Genomic DNA, 25,458 nt, shown 5'->3' with positions numbered 1-25,458 from the left:
AGACATCCAGTGCACGTGCCTGACTCCACAGTGACCTTTAGCACCCACCTGTGACACTGTATCCTAAATATAGCCACTATGTGCCTGACACCACAATGATCTTTTGTACCTTTCAGTAATTCTGCGTCTAATAGCATCCAATGCCTGACTCAAAACACTGGCCTTTAGTAACCAGCTGTGGTCCAGCATGTACAACACATTCAGAGCATGCGCCTGAGTCCACAGTGAACTTTAGACCCACCTATGGTACAGTATCCGAAATATATCCAGTTTGTGCCTGACGCCCCAATGATAGTTCATATCTTTCAATGATGCTGCGTCCATTAACATCCAGCGCCTGATTGCACAGTGGCCTTTAGTATTCTGGATATAGCACCTGCGGTACTGTAGCCAGAATATATCCAGGTTGAGTGCCTGACACCATAGTGATCTTTTGTACCTTTCGGTGATGCTGTGTCCATTAGCGTCCAGCGCCTGATCCACACGCCCTTTAGTAACCACTTATGGTCCTGCATGGACGGTACATCCAGAGCATGTGCCTGACACCACAGTGACCTTTACTATCCGACTGTGGTACTGCATCCAGAATACAGCACGTGCTTGTGCCTGACTCCAATGTGACTTTTACTAATCACCTGTGATATTGCACCCACAGTGTATCTGGGGCTTGTGTCTGACCCTTAGTATTACTCCCTTAGTATTACTCCCATCATGCATCAGTATACTAACTGCCTCTGAGTCCACATCTGTTTGCATGTATTGTTTGTCTGACTCCACAAGGACATTAGTCACCACTTTGAGACTCTGCCATGATACAGCCAATTCTTCTGTGTGTCTGATTCCACAGTTACCTGTAGTAACCACCTGCGGACTATATTTTTCAACATTGAGTCCTTGTCTAACTCCAAAGTGATATTTAGTGATAGCTTGTAGTCCTTTACCCACAACATACCATTGTATGTCTGTTTCCACAATGAGCAGTAGTAAATGCTTGTGGTACTGCACCCATGATCCATATAGTATATGAGCCTGAGTTTATAGTGACTTTTAGTTACCTCCTGGGGTACCAAATCCATCCATGATGCATCCAGAGTTTGAGCCTGATTCGTCAGTGACTTTTTGTAACTTCCTGTGGTATTGCACCCATGATGCATCCAGTGTATGCGCTGCACTCCATAGTGACCTTTAGTAAGCAGCCGTGGTACTGCACCCAGAATGTATAAAGAACTTGTGCATGACTCATCTGTAACCTTGAGTATCTTCCTCTGATACTGCACCCGTGATGCACTCAGTGTACAGGGAGTGCAGAATTATTAGGCAAGTTGTATTTTTGAGGATTAATTTTATTATTGAACAACAACCATGTTCTCAATGAACCCAAAAAACTCATTAATATCAAAGCTGAATATTTTTGGAAGTAGTTTTTAGTTTGTTTTTAGTTTTAGCTATGTTAGGGGGATATCTGTGTGTGCAGGTGACTATTACTGTGCATAATTATTAGGCAACTTAACAAAAAAAAATATATACCCATTTCAATTATTTATTATTAACAGTGAAACCAATATAACATCTCAACATTCACAAATATACATTACTGACATTCAAAAACAAAACAAAAACAAATCAGTGACCAATATAGCCACCTTTCTTTGCAAGGACACTCAAAAGCCTGCCATCCATGGATTCTGTCAGTGTTTTGATCTGTTCACCATCAACATTGCGTGCAGCAGCAACCACAGCCCCCCAGACACTGTTCAGAGAGGTGTACTGTTTTCCCTCCTTATAAATCTCACATTTGATGATGGACCACAGGTTCTCAATGGGGTTCAGATCAGGTGAACAAGGAGGCCATGTCATTAGATTTCCTTCTTTTGTACCCTTTCTTGCCAGCCACGCTGTGGAGTACTTGGAAGCGTGTGATGGAGCATTGTCCTGCATGAAAATCATGTTTTTCTTGAAGGATGCAGACTTCTTCCTGTACCACTGCTTGAAGAAGGTGTCTTCCAGGAACTGGCAGTAGGACTGGGAGTTGAGCTTGACTCCATCCTCAACCCGAAAAGGCCCCACAAGCTCATCTTTGATGATACCAGCCCAAACCAGTACTCCACCTCCACCTTGCTGGCGTCTGAGTTGGACTGGAGCTCTCTGCCCTTTACCAATCCAGCCACGGGCCCATCCATCTGGCCCATCAAGACTCACTCTCATTTCATCAGTCCATAAAACCTTAGAAAAATCAGTCTTGAGATATTTCTTGGCCCAGTCTTGGCGTTTCAGCTTGTGTGTCTTGTTCAGTGGTGGTCGTCTTTCAGCCTTTCTTACCTTGGCCATGTCTCTGAGTATTGCACACCTTGTGCTTTTGGGCACTCCAGTGATGTTGCAGCTCTGAAATATGGCCAAACTGGTGGCAAGTGGCATCGTGGCAGCTGCACGCTTGACTTTTCTCAGTTCATGGGCAGTTATTTTGTGCCTTGGTTTTTCCACACGCTTCTTGCGACCCTGTTGACTATTTTGAATGAAACGCTTGATTGTTCGATGATCACGCTTCAGAAGCTTTGCAATTTTAAGAGTGCTGCATCCCTCTGCATGATATCTCACTATTTTTGACTTTTCTGAGCCTGTCAAGTCCTTCTTTTGACCCATTTTGCCAAAGGAAATGAAGTTGCCTAATAATTATGCACACCTGATATAGGGTGTTGATGTCATTAGACCACACCCCTTCTCATTACAGAGATGCACATCACCTAATATGCTTAATTGGTAGTAGGCTTTCGAGCCTATACAGCTTGGAGTAAGACAACATGCATAAAGAGGATGATGTGGTCAAAATACTCATTTGCCTAATAATTCTGCACTCCCTGTATGTGCTGTCTCCTCTCAGTGACCTTTAGTATCCGTCTGTGGTTCCGCACCCAGAGTACATCCAGCTTATGCGCCTCATTCCACAGTGACCTTTAGTTACCTCCTATGGTACTGCACCCTTGATGGATATAGAATTTGTGCCTTCCTCATCAGTGACTTTGAGTATCTTCCTGATGTGATACTGCACCCATGATGCATTTAGTGTATGTGCCTGACTGCTCAGTAAGTTTTAGTAATCATCTATGGTCTTGCATCAAAGATATCTTCACTGCATGTCTGACTCCATGGTGACCTTTGGTAACCACCTGTGGCACATGCACTAACATCCAGTGCATATCTGACTCCGCAGTGAGGTTTATAGGCCTCCATTGCTTCTGCACACTTGTACATACTGAAACTGACTCTGGAGTGAGCTTTAGTAACTGCCTGTGGTGGGTATTACATTTATTAACATTTGTATAACCAGATGTATGAAGCATATTTGCAGTCGCAACCGGCCTGATGCGCAGAAACAGTTGTTTTGTGAATGCAAAAAAGGCTTTTTTCTAATGTATCAAACCCAACTTACAATTTAGTAACATATTACTGAATTGCAATTTGGGTTTAGGATCTAATATCAATTCGGTATTTGGAAGGGGTGTGTTTAGGTCTTCCCTTCCAAATACCGACTCGTAGTGGCATGTATTGAGGTGGTGCTCTGAAATGCAGTTGCAAAACATTAAAGGTTTACCAACACCTCAGAGGAGGTAGTAACCACCAAGGGACCACTGCCCCTCTGTGAATGTTGAAAAAATATTTATGGAGAGTACCACTGCCTATTCTTTAAAATAAAAATGACATTATTATTATTATTTTTTTTTAAACACATCCCGTTTTCTTTTATGTGTACCAAGTTGCATTTAAAGAAAGAAATGCTTTCCTTTGATGGCTGTGATTCCTAGGGGGTCAACATTTGCAATCTACCTCATTAATATTGAGAAAGTAGGTCAAATTGCGACCCACTACGAACTGGTGATTTGCAAATCGACCTTGTAGTACAGTCGCTTGGCAAACTACCACACTGGTCGCAAAAATACTGGTCACAAATTGCAAACGATTGTGCGTATATCTGGCCCCTTGTACCTCTAGCCAAAGTGGCATTTAGTGACACAGCCAGTGTGTGTGTCTGACTAAATAACACATCTACTAAGAGCCTTTAATAATTGTGTTAACGACCACAAAAGATCTGTGGTTCAGTGGACAGTGAGAGGTGGACTGAGGGTCAGAGGGGAGGGATGGGTGAGTCATTTCTAACAATGGAATAGTTGTATTATCCGCTTTCCTCAGTAAAAAAAAAAAAAAACAAGGAAGGGCTCATGCAATTTTGCGGTTCAGAATTACCTCCCTGTAAAATTGGATCTCGTTCTCCTACAGCCGGCCGAAAAATTATGCGTGGAAAAAACGACCCAATTGGAATCAGGTAGAGCAGAATTCCCGAAGGTAATTCCACTTCCCCTGACTCGTAATAAAGACTTAAGTGTAGAACCCTGTGGGGAGGTATTTAGTAATCACAACCACTTTTGAGTCCAATAAACAGTGCTTTTAAAGAGGGCAGTATTCTTATTTTGAACCAATAAATGGAGCCATAAACTGGCCTGGACTAGTTGAGTAATGCGTTCCGCAGCGCTGCAGTGAAAGTCTTTAACAGAAAAGAAGTTGTGACAAAGGTGGTTGATAAAAGGAGGTATCAGACTGTCAGGTCAAGAGAGAAGGGGTAAAACTAGCTTTTAAGTAGCATGCTTACCATAGAAGTAAAGTTACAGAACTATATTGCCCCCTCGGGGAACAACAACATATCCATCTCGTCTAGTTTACATGCAGCATAGATCCATACTAATTTGAAAAACATCCTTTATTTTATATACAAAAATATATTCCATACTCATATAAAAATTCTAAATAAATCCCCTATCAAACTACCGGAAAAGAAGAAGGACAGTAAAAAGTGCAAAAAGATCAAGTGCTCGTGATTGGAAAAAGAAAAAGAGCATAAATCTCACACCTATCACTTCAAGAAACAAAAGATTAAAAGAAAAGCCTGTCAGTTAATCCTTTTCCACATTGAATCATTTCTATAATGGTAACAATCTTCTCCAACAACACTCCTCCTCGCCTCATCTCTTCAAAGTTGACTTTTTTTCTCTTAATACGGCAGCAGCTCGGCGTCAGTTTCTCTCAGCCTTTAGTATCAGTCTTTTGACCATGGTAAAATACTGGTATATTGGAAGTAATTCTTGGCTTTAGGTAAATCAGCCATGGCACGCGGGGCAAGCACAAATAACAAAATCCTGGCATACTGGGGGTAATTCTTGACAAATGGTGGAAGCCACTCATCACGAGAGGTCAGCTAGGACAAAAAGCGGACACTGGCATAATAGTGTTAATTTTTGACATATAAAACACACCGTGTATATGTGTGGCAACCAGTCAAAAATTTTTACCAGCAAGGGGGAATTCATTGCATAGAGAGGGCACCCTTGACAAAATCCAGGCCATGTCCTACGGGAAGTAGTTCTAGACACTGGAGACACTCATGCGATATGGGAGAAACCAGGGGCGGGTGGTTACTAGGAGTTTAGTGACTCCACCCACCCATTTTCCTGCATTATAAGCATACTCATTTTCTAATTAGTACTATAGTGTTATAATAGTAATTCGAAAATTGGTGAAGCCTGGCTGGCTGTTACTTTCGGACCCTTGCTTGAGCGAGGGTCAGGCAGCCAGGTACCGTTTGACTGGCACATGTGCCATCAATTGCAACTTTGTTGGCTAAGCTAGGGCTTACCTTGATTCAACGCAGGCCTGCCATTCTTAAAGGCCTCCTTACCACACCCCTACATGGCGCACAGCAAGCGTCACTTTTTAATGTAGCCCTGGGTGCTTTAGCTTTCAGCCTTTTACTGCCCAGGGCTACCTACCTATCAATCTCCAACTGCTTCTGGAGGCTGCCTATGCAGGGGGCGGGACAGTCTATTACATTATGATCAGTTGTCAGCATGAGGTCTGACTTTGAGATGTTGCCGGCCGCATGTAGTAAACAGATTCACTGTGCATGCTTTAGCTTTCTCATGCACAGTGTACCTGTTTAAAGCAGTGCTTAATTTGTAAATAAAAATGTGCTGGTGCCCAAAGCTCTCCACTGAAACACGTGGCTGCTGCAATTAAGTGTTCGAGCACAGAATACTGAGGCAGCATAATCCTGAAGCTACCTCGGGCCCCTTTAATCCATTTACAGTCACTCCCTGCCCCTTCCGCTCACTCTTGCAGCTTTCTCCTTTCCCCCTTTTTGACGCCGTTTCGTTTGAATCTTCCTCTGTCTTTCCCATATGTGTCTTTTGCTCTCAGTAAATGCCTGATGCAGAAAAATAAGTGTTGGCCCTCAAAAATAAGTGCCGGTGCCTCGCACCGGAAACCACCAGCTCAAATCAAGCACTGGTTTAAACCTGCTTTTATTATCCCCTTTCTAATGTTGTGCCTCTTTTACGGAAATACCTGCAGAGAGGGCAGGACTAGGGCTGAGAACTGAGCACTGCATCGGAGAACAGGTTCTGCAGCAGAAGGATGCATGTGGCTCGCCCACCATCAGAGGCTTAAGTCGGGCTCCAGTGCCCTTCATTGCTTCCTGCAGCCAGTCTACCTCAGTCCTCAGTCTGTCCTGCTCCAGAACATTCTTAACTATGCCAGGATAAGCCCTTTTATGCTTTTTCATCCCGTTAATTATACATCACGCTCTTCTCACAGTTCTTGTCACTGAATCATTAAAATGTATAGACAACAGGGTCAGCTCCTCCATTAGGGCGGAGGAGCGTCGCTCCCACCCCCGCCAGCAGCAACAGCTGCAAAACCTTTTCAAGACAATTATAATAAACTGTGTTTGTTATCGTTTTCTTGAAAAGGGGCGAAGCATTAGGCATGACGAGCACTTGAGTGCACAGATCACTCCCCTCAGATCGCATGTGTGTTTGGCCAGCCATCTCGGGCCGGCCAAACAAACATGCGCAGTAGGCTCTCCCCAGCCCAGCCAACCTGGATGGGCAGAGGAGGAAAGTGTTTAAAACATTTTTTTAATGTAATTGTTATTTATTTCCCCTGCACCACCCCATGTGCTGCCCCACCCCTCCTGGTTGTCGCGAGCTGCAACTAATAGATATTGTGTTCATCCAATCATTTACCTAAATCAGTCAGTTTTTGTAAAGCACGACTACTCACCTGTGAGGGTCTCAAGGCGCTGGGAGGGGGGGGGAAGGCGAGGCGCCTCATCCAAAGAGCCACTCCTTGAGGTTCTTCCTGAAGTTGGTGAGCGACGGGCTTTGTCTGGGGTGCAGGGGGAGGTTGTTCCAGCTCTTTGCTGCAATGTAGGAGAAGGATCGTCCTCCGGCGGTGGTTTTGCGGATGCGAGGGATGGTAGCCAGGGCCATCTGGGCAGAGCGGAGGGATCTGACAGGGGTGTAGAAGGAGACACGGTGGTTCAGGTAGGCTGGTTCTGCGTTGTGTATGGCGTTGTACGTACCTCTCTGCTGAGCACACAGAGCAGTGGTAATATGAGTGAGAATCAGAAAGTGAGATTGTGAGAGTGAGTGGGAGTATGAGTGACTGTGAGCAACTGCGAATAAGTGGAAGGCAGTGTGAAGGAGTTAGAGTAAAGGCGTGTGAGTGAGAATGAATGAGTGTGAGTGAGAATGAGCAAATGAATGTAGGTGAGGGTGTGTGTGTGTGAGTGGCATGCTCCTGAGTCTGCCATACAAGATCACACCCTTCTTTCTCTTGAACCTTTCTGGAAGAAAATGGGCTCACTGGCTGGTATTGCACCAATGTCAAAGATTGCCAGCCGCCACTGGGAGACTCCATGGTGACATTCTGGCCTTTTCCATGCTGATTGTATTTCTTTACATACGGCACATTTTGAAGAATGGATCCAGCTCTGGGGATCCTCAGGCTTCCATGGCACATGACGTGATGGAAATATAGGAATATTTAATGAGGGCACTTTCAGAGGCTATGGCTTTTAGCACGTCTATGTGACAGCATTAAAATGCACTAACAGACCCCATTCTTTTTCAAAATTTTCTCAGCCCTCCTACAAGAAGTTGGGCTCGCTTGCTGGAATTTTGAGAAAGTAATAAGGCTCAGCTCGTTCAGAAATCACCATCCGCCACTGTTAGCAACACAGTAACCTGTGAAATGGGCAAAATGCTTCTCTCTGTATGTGTTTACATAAAAAGGACATCACTATCTGCCCACTTGAGCCAGGCTAGGTATGTATTAATATGGCTAATGTCCCATGACTACATCCTGAAGAGACCCTACCAGTCACATGGGGTTGAAACGTCAACGAACCCCCCATCTTGGCAGTTACATGTAACTCAATCTCAAGGGATTCCACACTGGCACATGTAAACCCTGTTATGAAGTTTAGCAGTCAATGCATACAACTATTGAGAACTGTAAGGTGTCTTTTATCTATGTTGGTTGTATATATAATCACCATGGAAGCACTGCGTTGTCTGCATTATGATCACTTATTTTGTTGATTGACACACTTAGTTGTAGCAAAAACATTACAAGATACAAACTATATCCGTCCTGTGCTTTGTCTTTTTAATTATTTTGGTCTGATGAATATGCCTGAGTAACTCTAGGTTCCTTCTCTCTCTGTTTGGACATAGAGGACCTAATACTGACATCACAGGTAATGTATTAACCAGATGTGCAAGAGGAGCTAGAGCAGAGGTCTCCAACCTTTTCTGTAGTGAGAGCTACTTCAGATCGGTGAAAATCATTTGGAGCTATTGTAGGCTAAACAACTTGTGCATTGTTACCAGACGCCCCCACTCCCAGCTTCATTGACTAGGTGCATTGTGACAGGGCTGCCATGTGAGTCAGTGAGAGCAGGGTCTTTGGGGATGTATGAACATGTGTGCTTATGAATGGGATATATGGGGGGTTGAGAGCCTGTGCTGGATGTACTTATGGCACAGGACAAACCTTTAACCATATATGGCACCATTATATGTATAACTCAAAAATACAACTTTTTATTTAAATAGGAGACATTTAAAATGCAGAAACATGTTCTGCAAAAATGTTCTAAATATGAAACTTTTTTCTGCACTTAAAATTTCTCCCATTTACAGAAATGACCATATTTTTCAGTTATACAAATGGAACAGGGTCTACCAGCCCCTGGGAGCAAGAGACCTGCTATGTGTAAATGTGACACTTTAAAATGGGATACAATTAAAATGAAGATTTAACTTAATCATTAAGGTACAGCATTCAGAAACATAATTTTGTTCCTGCTCTCCAAAAGTGAGTTGGCAAGGGCTTTTATTTTTATTTAACAGTTAGATACCTCTGTGTATAATTTCTACACATCTGTACCCGAGCGTGGGTCATAAATCTGACTGAGCAGTGCTTATTATCAAACCCTGCTGTCTGTAACCTGAAGCTAATGATCTAAAATGAGCACAGCCTTCCCTTAACTTCAAAAGGAAAATGTGACCCTATGCGTAGATTAAAAAAAGACTTTAGGCTGGGAGCTATTCAGAAGGTGTTTGGGAGCTACTGGTAGCTCATGATCGACTTCTTGGAGTCACCTGAGCTAGAGGTTCCAATTGTGCTGTCCGACTGGTCTGCCGTGATTTGAGGCACTGTACAGTACTCCATGGCAAAGTTAACAGAAATAATGGAGGAGAGTAGAGAAAATCGCCATTCAGGTGGTGTGAGCAACCATGAAGGATTCCAGGGACTCATCAGCACAAGGATGTACATAGATCTATTGCTGTAAATGTGAAAAATGGGAAGAAATTGCCTCTGGTAACACACAAATTGGAGTTCGCATTTTAAACTATTTTATGGGGTTTAGGTACCCGCTTGTGTATTCAGCAAGTTCTGGGATGTAATATGGGTAATGTATCTAAATTGGGTATTATTCTTTGTATAATCTCAGGTCACGCATTTCAGTTGTCATAAAATAACTTAAAGGGTTAATGTGCCTGCTGAACACTACTGCGTATAACCTGAAAGTCACAAGTTGGTATCCTTTTAAAACAGCTTAGTGGGTCAGTGCATTCATGATTGATCGGTTGAAAGTATTGATAAAACACAACAGCTACTTCAGGAAAGAAGTGTCCAACACTAGAAATTTATTTATTTATTGAGAGTTTATAAAGCACATACGTGTATCGGGAGTATGAGAGTGCTGTACAGTAAACACAGTATTAACAGGGTACAGTTTTGTGTTAGGAAGAGGAGAAAGAAACATTGATCAAATAATAACTCAGAAAACTAGAAGTCATTCAAAAACAAAAAAGTTTTAAGCTATTTCCTGAAGAGACTCAAGCTGGATTGGACACAAAGGGAAAACGGAAAAACAGGGGCTAATCTTCAGGGGGGTGTTTGGAATGTTACAGCCCCCTAATAAATGTCTTTTCTGGGAAATAGTTGGGTACCGGTGCATTCAGTCGGGTATGTTGTGGTGTCTTTCGGATTTCACAAGGAATGTTTACATACACAGAGACAAAAACACACACACACACTCTCTCCATCTCTTCTTTGAAAGTCTTAAAAAATGTTGGTTATTTTACAAAATATTGTGTTTACACTCACTTAGTACCCCTACCAATTCGCATTTGTCCCCCTTTCCACTGCTCCTTTAGCCCCTCTCATGTGCCCTGCTTGTCTTGTAATGTATTTTGGCATTATATGCCAGCATGATAGTTAGAAAGTTTGACACTAACCCCTCCTCTCCCCCCTTCTCTTACTGACCAAGCAATGCCCCTGTGAAATAGAGAATTCCAAGATTTGTCTATAACTGCAGCCAAAGAGCGGCATCCTATCCTTGTTCTTCTAAATTTGGGAGTTTTTTCTGGAAAGGCATGCTTTAGTCTTAAAGACGGTGAAGGCTGACACCAGATGAACAAAGAAGACATGTTGGTTTCCAGATCAGAAGTGTAGATTGTTTTGTGACACAGATATAGGCCCTGATTCTAAGCTTGGCGGGCGGCGGGAGCCACCCGCCAAGCGGGAACCGCCAGAAGACCGTACCGCGGTCAAAAGACCGCGGCGGTCATTCTGGGTTTCCCACTGGGCTGGCGGGCGACCGCCAAAAGGCCGCCCGCCAGCCCAGCGGGAAACACCCTTCCCACGAGGAAGCCGGCTCAGAATGGAGCCGGCGGAGTGGGAAGGTGCGACGGGTGCAGTTGCACCCGTCGCAAATTTCAGTGTCTGCAAAGCAGACACTGAAATCCTCTGTGGGGCCCTCTTACGGGGGCCCTGCAGTGCCCCACGACACCCCATACCGCCATCCTGTTCCTGGCGGGTGAACCGCTAGGATCTGGATGGCGGTATGGGTGCCAGAATCCCCATGGCGGATTCCCATGGGCAGCGGAAAGTCGGCGGTACACCGCCGGCTTTCCGCTTCTGGCCGCGGCTGTACCGCCGCAGTCAGAATGCCCGGCGGTGCACCGCCAGCCTGTTGGCGGTGCTACCGCCGACCCCGGCCCTGGCGGTATTTACCGCCAGGGTCAGAATGACCCCCATAGTACTTTAAAGTAGCACCTTTTGTTGACCGGAACCCAATGGACTTTAACTAACTCATTGGAGATGGAGAAGGCACTCCTTAGCCCCAGTATCCACCTGCTGCAGAATTTTGAAGCAGCAGTAATCTTTGTAAAAGGTAGCAAATTTGTATTCATCCAGGCCCACAAGTCGTGAAGGCAATTCCTGAGATTTTAAGCCCTGCAGATGGGTTTTCATCCAGTCTTGCAATCAGCTGTGTCATCAGCATAGGTATGTAACAAAATGCAGAACGACTCAATTAGGTGGGCCAAAATTGCCATGTAATGATTGAAAAGTGTAGAACTCAATACACAGTACAGAGCCCTGAGGGACTTCGGTGTTACTAGAATTAGGGGAAGATCTGTAGATGGTCAAGACACTTGTTTGAGTCTGATCATGAAGGATGGAAAAAAACACAAGTGGACTTTGCCTGATAACCCAGACATTGCAAGCCATTTTAGTAGGAGGGATTGGGAGATAGTGTCAAAGGCCACTGACAGATCTAACAAAATCAGTGCTGCTACTCCACCTATGTCCATGACACCCCAGATATCCTTCGTATCTTTGGCCAAGACTCTCTCAGTGGAGACAGAGGCATTTTCGAAAGCCTGATTTTGCCTTGTGAAGAAGCTGATTGGACTCTAAATGGTTGGTCAGCTGTTTATTAACCATAGTTTCGGTCAGCTTGGCAAACAAGGTAAGGAGCAAAATGGGGTGGAAGTTAGCCATGATATTAGGGTGGAGTGCAGGTTTCTTTAGTAAGGGGTGAGACTATAGCAACCTTCCAATTTCTAGGTACGGCTCCCAACGTAAGAGATGCAGTACACACGGTAGTTAGGGTAGCATAGTCAAGCCAATCTTCTTCAGTCGATGCACAGGGTAAATATCCAGAGGGGAGGAGGAGGTTGTAGTGGTAAATACATTAAGAACCTGAGCTTCCGTGAGTGGTGTAAAGGAGGACCAGATATGATCCACAGGTATAGTATGAAAGGGAGAGGAGTTGTAAGATGACCAGGAAAGTTTGTTAATCAAGTTGGCAATCTTGTTGTGGAAAATCTTAGACAACCTTTCATATAATCCTGGGATAAATTAATTTGAATGGCTTCAACCGAGGCAAAAGCCAAACTTCTATATAAAATGAATACCTCCCTTGTAGGGCTTTTTGAGCCAAGTATCAGTGTCTGAGCATACTCAGCTTTCGTACATTTGATGCATTTATAGTAACTCTTCCGTTTCGCTCTGGGTATCAGTTTGACTGCTTAGCTACAGTTGTGTCTCTAGCTCCTTTCTGATATTTTTGCAGCCCTTTTTCATTGTTCTCAACTATTCGTTAAACTAAGGCACTGTGGGCTCGGTTCTTTTGAATTTAAGGTATCTTAAATGTATTCTTAAAAGGATAATTTTATCATCAAGAGAGGATAGAAGTCAAGTATCAACTAAAATAGAATTAAGGAATGGATCATCCTCCATGAGGTTAGGGCAGATAGAGTTTAGTGTGTCCTTCCACACATCTAGGTTTAGGTTATTCCAAGATCTTACCAAGAGGGTAGATTTGGATTAAGTCCGACCAATTTCATGAGAAAGCTGGATGTGGGGAGACTCTCCAAGTTTAACACTTCTGTAAAGTTTTGAAAATGTTGAGCTTCTTATTTTCCAAGTGAATATTAAGGTTAACCAGAAGGAACAGCTTATTTATGTTTAGGAGACACTGTGCTGCTGCTTCAAAAAAAAAAGAAGAAATAAAGTATGATGATGGTCCTGGGGGTCTGTATATTAAAACTCACTTGAAGGAAAAGCATGATAATACTTTAACAGTAAAGGCTAAATATTCCGCCCCAGAAATAGGGGAATGTAGTGTTCATATACCTGAGGAATTTCTTTAAAAATACAAGTGACGCCCGTCTCGTTTGTGTGATACAACAAGATGTTTTATAACGTAGCAAGAGGGAATCGCTAATGGAATCTTAGAGTGGAGTCACTCCTAACCCATCTTTCTGTGATAAATATACAATATAATTTATGTTCCCTGATCAATTCATTTATTTCGACACAATGTTTAGTGAGCAACTAAAACATTTAGAAGAGCACAATTAAGGGTTGGCAACTTGTCAGCTGACCCCCTAATAGTCTTACTGGGACTAGTGCTGATAACCACTTTTGCAGAAACTGCTGTGGAAGCCTGGTTCAAATGTAAAAATGGATTGTGGTTAAAAATGTTAATTAAGTCAGGGTGAGGTACACAGCAAGGGGAAGAAAAGCAGAGTAATCATATATAATCTAAGCTTACCTCTGACTGAGGACTGGCAGAACCTACAGCCCTGGGCCTGGTCCAGGAACAGGCGGGCACAGACGGACTTGCCGTTGAAGCACCTTTGGTGTGCCATCGGCACCCCTGCTGTGAAGGCGTGCTGCATCCAGGCTTATGATCCTGATGTTTGTCATGAAAACTAGACTGCAATGGAGACAAAACATAGAGGACGATGCACTTCCCAAATGGCAGCCACCTGCCTACTACTACCTTATACGACTCAGGAAAAAAAATCCTTATCGGCCTTGCAGTGGAAGTAAAATGAAGAGTGTCCTAATAGATACAGCATGGTACTTTATGCAGTGCAAAAAATAGCCATAGAATGAAGATCATCTTTAAAGAGCCCATGACGCAGTAGTAAGTAAAAGTAAAAGGCCATGAAGGTATGCGCTCCAAAAACTAGAACCATTGAAAAGTACTTTTTGCATCAACACCTGTGTCCCTTGTCCAGGATGAAGTCGGGGTATAAAAGCTATCTGATCTCTTTGTAACTAACACTATTGTCACCCCTGAGTGGTTGCACATTAATCGTGGGTGGAAGCCATAGTATGTGGTTAGATGCATTCAGGTGATCAGTTTTCCACAAAGTGTACTAAGAGAACTATTTAACATCGGCCTCGTGTGATGGGCAAACTTTGACTTCTTTAACATGGATGAGAAAGACACATTTCCACAGTTGTTTTATCAAGGATGTCATGAGCTCTAAGGCAGGCAACCAAAATGACACCCTGATACAGGGTCGGGTAGTAAAAAGCTAGCAATAATTGGGGTGCAGTGGGATGCGCGACCTCTGGTGCCTCTGCACCTGCTGCACTAATAAGAGCCATGCCCTTATTGTAAGACCTGCCTGGGAATACAGGAATTGAGAGTCACATAGTAGGCAGGAAGGATGTGAAATGCTACATCTGATGTGAAGTGTGGTTGATATACCTTGTTCGGAACAAATGTGGGTCAATAGAAGGGACTCATTTTGGGATAACTCAGGGGTCACCAATGGGTAGCTCGGGAGCTACTGGTAGCTTGCTGGTATCCTGAAAGTAGCTCCCTGAAGTGTAGCCCATGACCGTACGCAATTCAGAAGGCCTACTCTAATCATATTAAGGATGGTTTTTTTGCTTGAAAAAGACAAGGTTTTCTTTCAGTGTGTTAAACCAAAATGGGAAGTGCATATTTAATAGAACCCCATGTAGAAACTGATATTCTAAGGTTTGTAAATTAAAAGATTGAAAATTCAAAACACATTTGAACTGCCCTTTTCATGATAGTTCATATAGAGTTGTAGAGATACATAGCTTTTAATATTTCCTTTGTTCCAGTGGACACTTACTGATGTGACTGTTATGTCATAAGTCATGCATTTTTATTATAGTAAAGCTTTTCCTGACATAGCTGTTAGTATCCCTGTCTTATGCATCAGGATGATTGGTGCCCAATTGAAATACCAAATACTAAATATCGTCCAGGCAAAATATTGATTACAGCACATAGACTACAATATCATGAAGGAAAGAATGTAAAGGTAGGTATAGTTTTTTTGCAGTTCTTAACACCACATCTATTTGCGTTGAAGATGTATAGGTTCTAGGTATATATATGTGGAATTTAGAATTGTACATCTATACTTACCTATATATGTACATTCTTAACATTGTATAAGCCAATATTCTGAATACAATATTTTGGCATCACTCACTCTAAGTGCACTGGGTATGCCCAGTGTGGGTCCCAGACTCACTGTGCCACTGGAACCAAGCTATACCTGGCCGAAGACCTCCAACAAGGGCAAGACCTGTCCTAGGTTGCTTGTGTTTCGGTTCAGGGAGGACCTGACTTGGCAGTCTGGGCTGGACTGATCCCATGAGGAGTAGGGTCAGGACTGATTTGCATAAGGCTGGGTCCAAACTGAGGTGGCATGGTGGGCAAAAAAAGATTGATTGGGATGCGGCCCAAGCGATCGCCAGTGGCTAAGATTCAAGCATTCCATCCATCACCTTGTTTTTTTTTGCTATCACTCCAATTTGTGACATACATCTGGATGACCACTGCTAGTAATTCTGCAAGCTGTGGCCAAAGTTGTGATAGTCTCTAATGTGCTCACTACTATAACAGTTGTCAAATTCATTAGTAGCTCAGGACTATTTTCATCAACGGATGTAGCATTCATTATAGAAAAGGTTGGAGACCTCTGAGAACTAATATGCTTCAGCACAATTACACCAAAAAAATGTATTAAATATAAATCATTGTACACAGTCCAGCTTTCCGTTTGAAGAACTGGTAAAAATGTTTATGCCCCAACTATCTGTAGACTTTACTAGAATATATTATAAAGCTACATTTGTGTATCAATGTTTCAGGTATTGTGTATAATGTCTCCATCGTAACCGGGGATATCAGAGGGGCAGGTACCAACTCCAAGATACACATCATCCTTCATGGGTCCAAAGGTTTGAAGAACAGTGGCAAAATATTCCTGGAGGGTGGCGATTTTGAACGCGGAAGGACAGACCTGTTCAACATTGAGATCGCCGCACTCCTCAGCCCTTTGAGCCGCGTGACCATTGGGCATGACAACGGTGGGGTCAGTTCTGGCTGGTACTGTGAAAAGGTGAGCATGTGAGAGATCTTCCATAGCTTGTACAGGAGAGGCCAGAGTGCCTGCAATGAAAGTCTAGGAATGCAGGGACTCACTATTCTGGAGTACCTGTTTGCTACAGAAAAGCGCTGGTACGCTTCCATAAAAAATTAATTGTCATCTGCTGAGAAGTGCCGGTACTCTCCCTTTAAAATAAAAGAAGTGCAGGCACTCTTTACCTGACAGTAGCCGTCTACGTAAACACCACTGAGTGCACCCATGCCATAGATTACTGTGGAAATAAATACTAAGAGCCTAATTTAGAGCTTGGTGGGTGGGTTACTCCCTCACAAACATGACAGATATCCCGCCCACCGTATTACGATTCCCAGAGGATATAATGAGATTGTAATACGTCGAATGGGATATCCGTCACGTTGGTGATAGAGCAACCGTGTCCCCCAAACTCTAAATCAAGTAGTAACACTGTACGATTTGATCGCAAAATAATATTTAGGCCCTAATTTCGGAATAGGTGGTAGCTACTTTTAGTGACAGAAAGGCAACCAGTATGTGCTAGAAACCATTTATTTTTTATGTATTCATGAATTCATTTTGGAGATATGAGCAGTGCCTCTCTTTGATTGCTGCTCAACAGTGAAATGCCATGTGCCCGGAGGCCATTTTAGGTATCAAATAAGCTTCATTAGCATCAAAATCAAATAAACACTTCTGAAGCTATGAATTGGGAATCAGAATTTATACTAGTACATATCCTAAGTGTTTGTTAAATTGATTTATTACACAACAATATTCCTCACGTTGTTTTTTAGACGGCAGAGGCTTTCATCACCTATTCTTTCTACAGGTGGTTGTTTACTGTCCATTTACCGGCGTTGAACAAACCTTCCCTTGTGGAAAATGGCTTGATGAAGATGAAGGGGATGGACTGATAGAGCGGGAACTTTATGAGATGGTCTCACTACGACAGAAAAGGCAGAAAAGTAAGTGGACTTAATTCTGTAAAGAGTTAATATGAAGGTGGTTACACTTTTTGGTCCTGCTCACAGAGTGGAAAGACCTATTGTGTACACAGCTCATCATTGGACAACTTTCTTGTCAGTTTAATTTGCTTGCTTCTTATTCAATGGATTGTCTTCCTCCTTGTGTGCTTCTCGTTCCCCTGAAGCATTGTGTTACGACTTGCGTATACTTCCTATCTTATTTGCGTCCCTTTACTGTCTAACTGTCGAAAATGCTACGTATGTCATAGTGGAATGTAGATAGTGTAAGCTTGTGTAAAAGGAGTCCATAGGAAGCCGATGGCGGTTGAGCAGAGGAGCTATCCAGCTTCCGGTGGGGCTATTCTTTGTGTATATATATATATATATATATATATATATCCCCAATAAATCCTAGTTACCCCTTGTCCGTCCAGTACTTGTGTGCTACATGCCCACCTCTTTCTCTTTGCAAAACTCAGCTTACTTACCACTCTTTTGATTGGTTGGCTTGGATCCTACCTTTACTTACATGTTTTAGATTAACTATTTCTATTATAGGAGGACCAAGACTGATTTGCTTATGTTTGATCTCTCTCTAGAGTGCAGAATAATCGCAAACAATGAACTGGAATACACCCACAAGCGGTTACCAGTGCCTGAGATCAAGTCAACTATTCCATCCATAACCATGTTGTTTGTTACAATCTACTGCACACAAGCTGAATATTGGTGTGTTCATGCCTATGGCACAATATTTATTATCGCCACCTAGGATATCTCTTCCATCTGTGGGAGTAAGAGACCAAACACAGAAAGAAGGGCACTGTTCTACTAAATAAGGGACCCTCTGCCTTAGTTAAAAAGGCACTTTGAAATGAATGTATGTCGGTACAACGCATGCCTGAACAACGAGGTCGGAACAACGACTGCGTTGCTACCACTAATGCCTTTACCACGAATGCCTTAACAACGATTTTTCGTTGTAAAGGCATTCCTGGTAAAGGCATTAGTGATAGGCATGCATGGTTCCAGCATGCGTCCCCCCTGGCTCCCCACCCCTAAAAATTACTGCGACCCCTCACCCCCTCCCCTAAAACCCCACCAACCCCCCCACCCTTGCCCCTAAAACTACCCCAACCCCCACCTCGTCTCTAAAATTACCGCGACTCCCACCCTGCCCCTAAAACAACCCCAACGCCATCCCTGAAACCTAAAGTACCCCTACCCCCACCCCTACAACCTAAAACCACCCGCCCCTAAAACTACCCCGAGCCCCCCACCCCGCCCCTAAAACCTAAACACCCCCAACCCCTCCACCCGGCCCCTAAAATTACCCGACCCCCCAACCCACCCCTAAAACATTACACCACCCCAACCCCCACCCCTAAAACAACCCCAACCTCCACCGCATCCCTAAAACCTAAACTATCCCATCCCCCACCCCTAAAACCTAAAACCACCCCAACACCCGCGCCCCTAAAACTACCCCGAGCCCATCCTGCCCCTAAAACCCCCCAACCCCCTCACCCCACCCCTAAAATTACCCCACCCTCCAACCCACCCCTAAAACCACCCCAACCCCACCCCTAAAATTACCGCACCCCTCACCCCGCCCCTAAAACCACCCCAACCCCCACCCCTAAAACCTAAACCACCCCAATCCCCCACCCCACCCCTAAAAACCTAAACCACCCCGACCCTCCACCCCCAAATACTAAAAATAGCCGACCCCCCCACCCCGCCCCTAAAACTTAAAATACCCCCCCAAACCTAAACCGCCCGACCACCCACCCCTAAAACTAAATTTGCCCGACCCCCCACCCTCACCCCTAAAACTAAAAACACCCATCCCCCCCATCCCCCACCCCTAAACCGCCCGACGCCCCCTCCGGTAAAACTAAAACCTCAACCCCCCTCCCCCACCCCTAAAACTAAAAATACCCCTAACCCCCGCCCCTAAAACTAAAAATACCCCGACTCCCCCACCCCCACCCCTAAAACTAATACCCCAACCCCCTCCCCAAAAACTAAAAATACCCCTTCCCTCCCTCCCCCGCCCCTAAACCGCCCAAAGCCCCTCCCCTACAACTAAAACCCCAACCCCCCACCCCGCCCCTAAAACTAAAAATACCCCAGCCCCCCACCCCCGCCCCTAAAACCCCAACCCCGCCCCTAAAACTAAAAATACCCCGACCCCCAGCCCCTAAAACAGCCCCTCTTACCTGACTCATCGCGTCGCCCTCCTCAGCCGACTCCCTTGTTCTGTGCCTTAACCACACATGTGCGTGGTTCAGCACATGCGTGGGTAAGGCACAAAACAACGAAGTTGTGGTTAACGAAACCGTTGTTCCACTTTCGTTGTCCACGACTTCGTTGTTACGGAGTCGTGATTCAGGGCATTTCCCCTTTGAAATTCTCCAACTTGTAAATAAACACTGCCTTTGACATAGTTTCTCTCTATTTTCGATCACAGACCTCCTTGGTGTTGAGATCATGAAAATGAATAGACCTACCCGAATTCAAACCTATTACCATGGGGTCAATCACAGATCCCTGCAGCGGAGAGTTCAGTAGTCAAGTGAGCCGCCAGGACCTCAAGAATGTCCTATGAAAAGGCCATGATTATCTATCAGAAAGAGAAATATTCATTATGTCTGAATTTGGGAACATTGGCAACAGGTGTTTACTATATGTGCACCTTGCAGAAGGTTTTCTAAGGCAGTGGTGCATCACTAAGCACTGTTGGGAACATATTACATCTATATATTATATATTGTGTTTCTCGGAGCAGTTAACTTATTCTGTGATTTTAGATGGGTATGAACAAAATTGTTTGGATACGCTAGATGCTAAATGGTTCCAAAGACCTGAATGTACTCATTCAATGTAGTCTGAATTAATATTCTCCTATCATCTGAGACTTTTTCTGAATGACAGTCTCACAATGTTTGGCCAACTAGAGGTATAACTACCCTGTTCCTAATTTCTTCAGAGTTTCTACTGCCATAAAATGTAGTGTAGTCACTGCATGCTTTACCTTCTCTTTCTAAGAACCTGCTCTTCACTTTAACAGATGTACTCATTCATTGTAACTTACTGAGAGTTATTCTGCAGCAGATCCCTCTTGTTTCGGGAGATTACCCCTTAGGATGGAGTTCACATGTTTTCTTAAAACCACAGCCCCACCCTATCGCCTGGAGTCCTAAACAAGTGCCTTGTTTACATCTGGCTAAAATTGCTTACAGCAATGATAGCTTTCTGTTTGTCCTGCTTTGCACTGAGGACCTCTGTTTTCTCCTATTTATTTCCACGTGTGATGCAATCGTACAATGACATATACCCTCGAACAATCTAAATAAAGTTGTAAAAGCCTTAAGTGCTTTGCTAAATCTGCGACTGTTTTTTGGAGAGAGAGCAAGTAATTGCAATGATGGTACTGTCATGTTTCCCTGACACATTTATACATAGAACACATTTATAGGTATTTAACTAGGACTTGGTGTTTTCAGACGACATAACTGTTTTATGGTAACTCAAATAAAAAAACCATGAAGTTATACCTTGAAGAAAGTTTAGACCTCTTTTTTGGTGTTATTAATATATCTTTGATTCTACTCTACTTTGTAGAAAGCCCTTGGTCCCTTTGGATCTGGACTAGTGACGTTAAGAACGCGGGGACCGATGCCAATATCCTTCTCCAGATTTATGGGGACAAAGGCAAATCAGACGAGATGAAACTGGACAACAACTCTGACAACTTCGAAACCGGACAAACTGACAAATTTATGGTATGTTCCCAACTTGTGTTCAATGCACTGAAAGGGGAGGGCTGCTTAAAGTCTAATTAAAGTATGGAATGATCTGAAATCATGGATGATTTATGAGATAAATAGCTACTTGGCAAAGTCGAGTCACCAGATGACTTGCACTAAGAGATCTAGCGTTTCAAACTAGAACTTCCGTCTCACGGAGGTGCAGTGTTGAAATCTAGAACTTCAGTCTAATTGAGGTCTACCAGAAACAGAACTCCCAGAATGATTTGTTTCAGTATGTTTTAAGTTCTGGTGACAGGCAATGGACTGCAGAGCAGGCATCCTAGTTGTGGCCTTGCCTTGTTGCTGAATGGTGGTCATTTGATCTTTTTTTGCAGGAAATGAAGGCCCAGAAGCAATAAAGGATTTTTGCCGCATTTCATGCACTCAATCATTGACTTTACAATGTAGTTAGTTGGGTGACTTTGGTACTGGGCTTTGAGGGTGATAAAATTAAATTTAAAAAAAAGATTATTGGGTTCAGAAGGAGCTATTGATGTGTCAACATTAATATGTGTATAGTTGTGTAACGACCAGCGTAGTGGTAATCTGTAATAGACTATTTAACATGTCTAGTGATGATCTGTGAATAGTTTGATGGATGGGCATGTTATAACGTCAGTGCTATATTCAGTTGATCATCTAGTGGATTCAAGCAGGGCAGATGATGGGGATAGTCAGGGTAAATTCAGTGATGTTGTGTTGGCGCTCCCCGGATTGATATCCCATTGGTGCAGGAGCTCGTTTTACAATATGCTTACATCTGTGTTCCCTGATTTTGAATTTTTTTGGGGGGATGTGATCCGTCATGGCACCAGTATCCAAAAGTGCTATACGTATTTCAATTTTGGAGCATGACACTGACTACCCAAAGGGGACATAGGTTGTGTTGGCCGTAAGGACTAGTGTAACCTCTATTAATAGACTGAATAGGAGCAGAGAGGTTGCCTTCTAGGCTCAACAATTGTAAAAAGGTGGTGTGTCTAAGAGACCAAAATTGCTGCTGGCATAAACTTAGATAAGCTGTATAGAAAGGAGCCAAAGCAGGTTTTCACCAAATCATGCTTTTCCAGCCTGCTGGGAGGGACTTCAAGGAGCCACCATTGGCTGATGGTGTTAAGGCTCCCAGTACCTAGTGTTTACATTATAGAATTATAAAAGATCATATGTGATCCATCAGGTCTTTGCTTCCGTACCGCATGCTTTTTGTGTGGTAATAAGTGAATTTGGGATATGTTTTTTTAAGCACCCATGGTTGCTGTCTGTGGCCCAAAAAAGCTGTTGTTTGATTGAGGGTTATGTTACAGATGTTTTTTTTGGTCAAGGGTGTGTTCTAAGGGTGAAGGTTGCCTTGGTCCATACTAGTCTCGTTCTTGCACCTCAATATATAGGAATTAACATTGGTAATATTTCAAGCTGTTTTATTGTACGCTAACTGGGTGTAGAATATACCATCTCAATGATGTATGAATGTAAATAGGCAGGCCACTTTGAGGTCTATAGGAAAATACTTTAATTTGGGTGAAAAGTGTGCAAAGTATATGTTGCACTTAATTTATAACTAATAAAATGTTCAAAGATTTTGGCTAGGTATAGCTCTGATTTTTTTATTTTTATTCGAATTCTAAATCAGATATCTGAAAAAAACAAATTGCCTGTTTTTGTTTTTAGATTGAGCTTCCTGACCTGGGCACCCTCTTTAAGCTCAGGGTATGGCATGAGAAGAGGAGCGCATTTGCAGGCTGGCATCTAAACAAGGTATGGAAGCAGCCATCTGCTACATTCTTTACAATTGTACATCATCACACATTACCACCATTTACTCTACATTTCTAACTGCTTGATCTTAAATGCTGTGCTTATTAACGTACCACACCCACACCCACACCCACACCCTATGTGCCTGGATATTCTTCCAAACTTTGTTTTATGGAGAGTATAAAAGAGGTGTGACTTATTTTCTTCTAGCTACTACCTACCTTCTCAAAGATGTTCTTATGAGGCTTTTTACTGTTATATAGTCTTGGGAGGATATAGTCTTTCCCTCAAGTGAAGATGCTAAGTACAGAATTGATACTTTAGATCTCAGAAATGGTTTTATCATGAACTACCCATATCGACCCATATAGATTGTGTATATCTTGATTATCCTTTGCCTGGTTATCTGGCCAAAATGTTATGTCTGCATTTTTCTTCATATCCCTATCTCTTTGCTTCACACTTTTCTAGCTGTTCCTAGAGGTGCATCAACATGTCCTTCACTTGTCCTACACGCTTGAAATCGGAAACAGAATTAATGGTACAACAATGACTACCTGCCAAGAGCTGCTGCCTTTCAGCACTTCAGAGTGACTTTTTTTTTTACTCCTGTCTCTCTTATGACATCCTAGCAGTGCACCTTTTACCAAAGTGATCTTACTCATGGCTCCTGTAACAAGATAATTGTCAACATTCTTTATTCCCCCTTTTTTTTAGGTCGGGCGTGCAAGCGCTTTGACCTGTTGTAAGTATTGTGAGCTTTTAACCACGCCCATGTCTCGCCCAGTGCTTTCACTCATTTGTGGACTTGACTTTCAAAAATCACTTTGTCATTGGTAATTACTTTATGTTTGTCCCGCCTTGAGGCTGTTTTTGTCATGCCTTGCAGACTGCCCCTGTTACATGGATTATTGCACGATGGCCAATATACTTCAGCGCGAGGGCACAATTTTTTTTTCTCTCCCCTTCATGCTGCATGGCATCCATGGCGCTCACAGGAACAACAGCATGAACTCGATTGCCGGTATTGAGGAGCTGGTCAGGTTGTTCACAGTTACCTAGTCAGAGTAATTTCTTGTGGCTGTCCCCTTAAAACACTTGAAATTGGTAATGCTTTACATAAAACAGAAATCCGCAAAGCGAAAGCGGCTCTCCCGGCACAGCGGAAGAGCCAATACTACAATATTCAGTGCACTCAGGAAACGTGCCCCGTAATGATTTGGAGGGCTTTGCTTTTACAAAAAATGTTTGCCCATAACTCAGCCTATGTTGGTCCTAGGACAATGGGACCGCCACCAAAACGTTCAGCATGACACTCTTTCTGTCTGTGCCATCTCTGGTTCCCCACACTAGGATTTAGGGGCCACAAAATAATACCTCCTCCAACCATTCAGTGTCTTTTTAAGGATTATCATGGCTGGAACTTTTGTTTTCCAGCTGTGTTTTAAGGGCCTTGTTTGTAATATCAGTGCTATAGGCCTGTCACCCCTGAAAGTATGTAATGCACTATGCCCTCACGGGGCTAAATATATGGTTACTCTGCATTATTTATTGCCATTTTCTTTTTATATTATTTATTACCATTTTGTGTGGCTATGCTCTTTAGGGTCTAACTATATAGTAACATGCCCATGTTTCTTACAAATGCTATTTTCATTGTGGTGTCCTCTAGAGGTTGTTCAAAACATTAGTCATATCAACATATTAACATATTCGTGGCATGGAAATTTGCCCCATAATGCTTTGCAGGGCATTACTTTTACAAAAATTGTTAGCTCACAACTCAGCCTGTGGTGGTCCTAGGACAAGGGGGCAACCTTCAAAACTCTTTTAGTCTACATCATCTCTAGATCCCCACACTAGGTTAGTGGGGACCCCAAAATAATAACCCCACCCACCATTCAGTGTCTTTCAACCTTTCTTATGGCTAGAACTTTTGGTTTGCAGTTGGGAGAAGTTTTGTTTTAAATGTATTGTTTGTAATATCTTTGTAGTAGGCCTGCTAGTCCCAAATACGCCCTGTAGGGGCTCAGTATATGGTTACACTGTATTATTTTCTCCTGTTTTTTTCATGAGGTTACGCCCTCTAGGGGCTAACAATATGGTTATTTGACCATGTTTCTTACACATTATATTTTTGTTATGGTGTCCTCAAGGGCCTGTTTTGCCCATTACATTCTAACGCCAAAAGTTTATTTCTGATAAAGATTTATATGATAATTGCATATGTTTTGATAATCTCTCCTTATAACAATAATGACCATAGTTGAGGCCAACTTAACATCCTTATTACATTATGACAATTTGAACACTCTTGATATTTTTGAGTGACCCTTCCGTCTTGTATCTTTTTTGGTGGTATTGCCAGCCAGCAACTCTGATGGTGGCATGGTGAAAGTGGTATTTTTTTGGAATTTGCTTGGCAGCTCTAAATTAGGATGCTAAATGGCAACATTTTCATTTTTACTGCTGGTAGACGAAGAAGGTAGATGGAAGTGCTATACTTCTATGCAGGGCCACTGGACTTCTATGGCAGGAAAAGAC

At 43.1% G+C, this 25,458-nt stretch overlaps 1 protein-coding gene across 1 annotated transcript in view; it reads left to right on the top strand.

Moving 5' to 3' along the window:
- The window catches only part of LOXHD1 (lipoxygenase homology PLAT domains 1), a 929,469-nt gene that overhangs the window by 460,752 nt on the left and 443,259 nt on the right, over window positions 1–25,458 (top strand). Inside the window, exons 14-17 of the mRNA XM_069218871.1 lie at window positions 16,123–16,373; window positions 17,209–17,344; window positions 20,972–21,132; window positions 22,828–22,914. Of these exons, the coding sequence (XP_069074972.1) occupies window positions 16,123–16,373; window positions 17,209–17,344; window positions 20,972–21,132; window positions 22,828–22,914 (635 nt within the window). The remainder of the gene's footprint in view (window positions 1–16,122; window positions 16,374–17,208; window positions 17,345–20,971; window positions 21,133–22,827; window positions 22,915–25,458) is intronic.

The sequence above is a fragment of the Pleurodeles waltl genome, chromosome 1_1 (genome assembly GCF_031143425.1).
Source record: "Pleurodeles waltl isolate 20211129_DDA chromosome 1_1, aPleWal1.hap1.20221129, whole genome shotgun sequence".
In the NCBI taxonomy this organism is placed as follows: Eukaryota; Metazoa; Chordata; class Amphibia; order Caudata; family Salamandridae; genus Pleurodeles; species Pleurodeles waltl.
The sequence above is the reverse complement of the archived record's forward strand: the minus strand, read 5'-3'. Positions and strand labels throughout refer to the sequence as shown.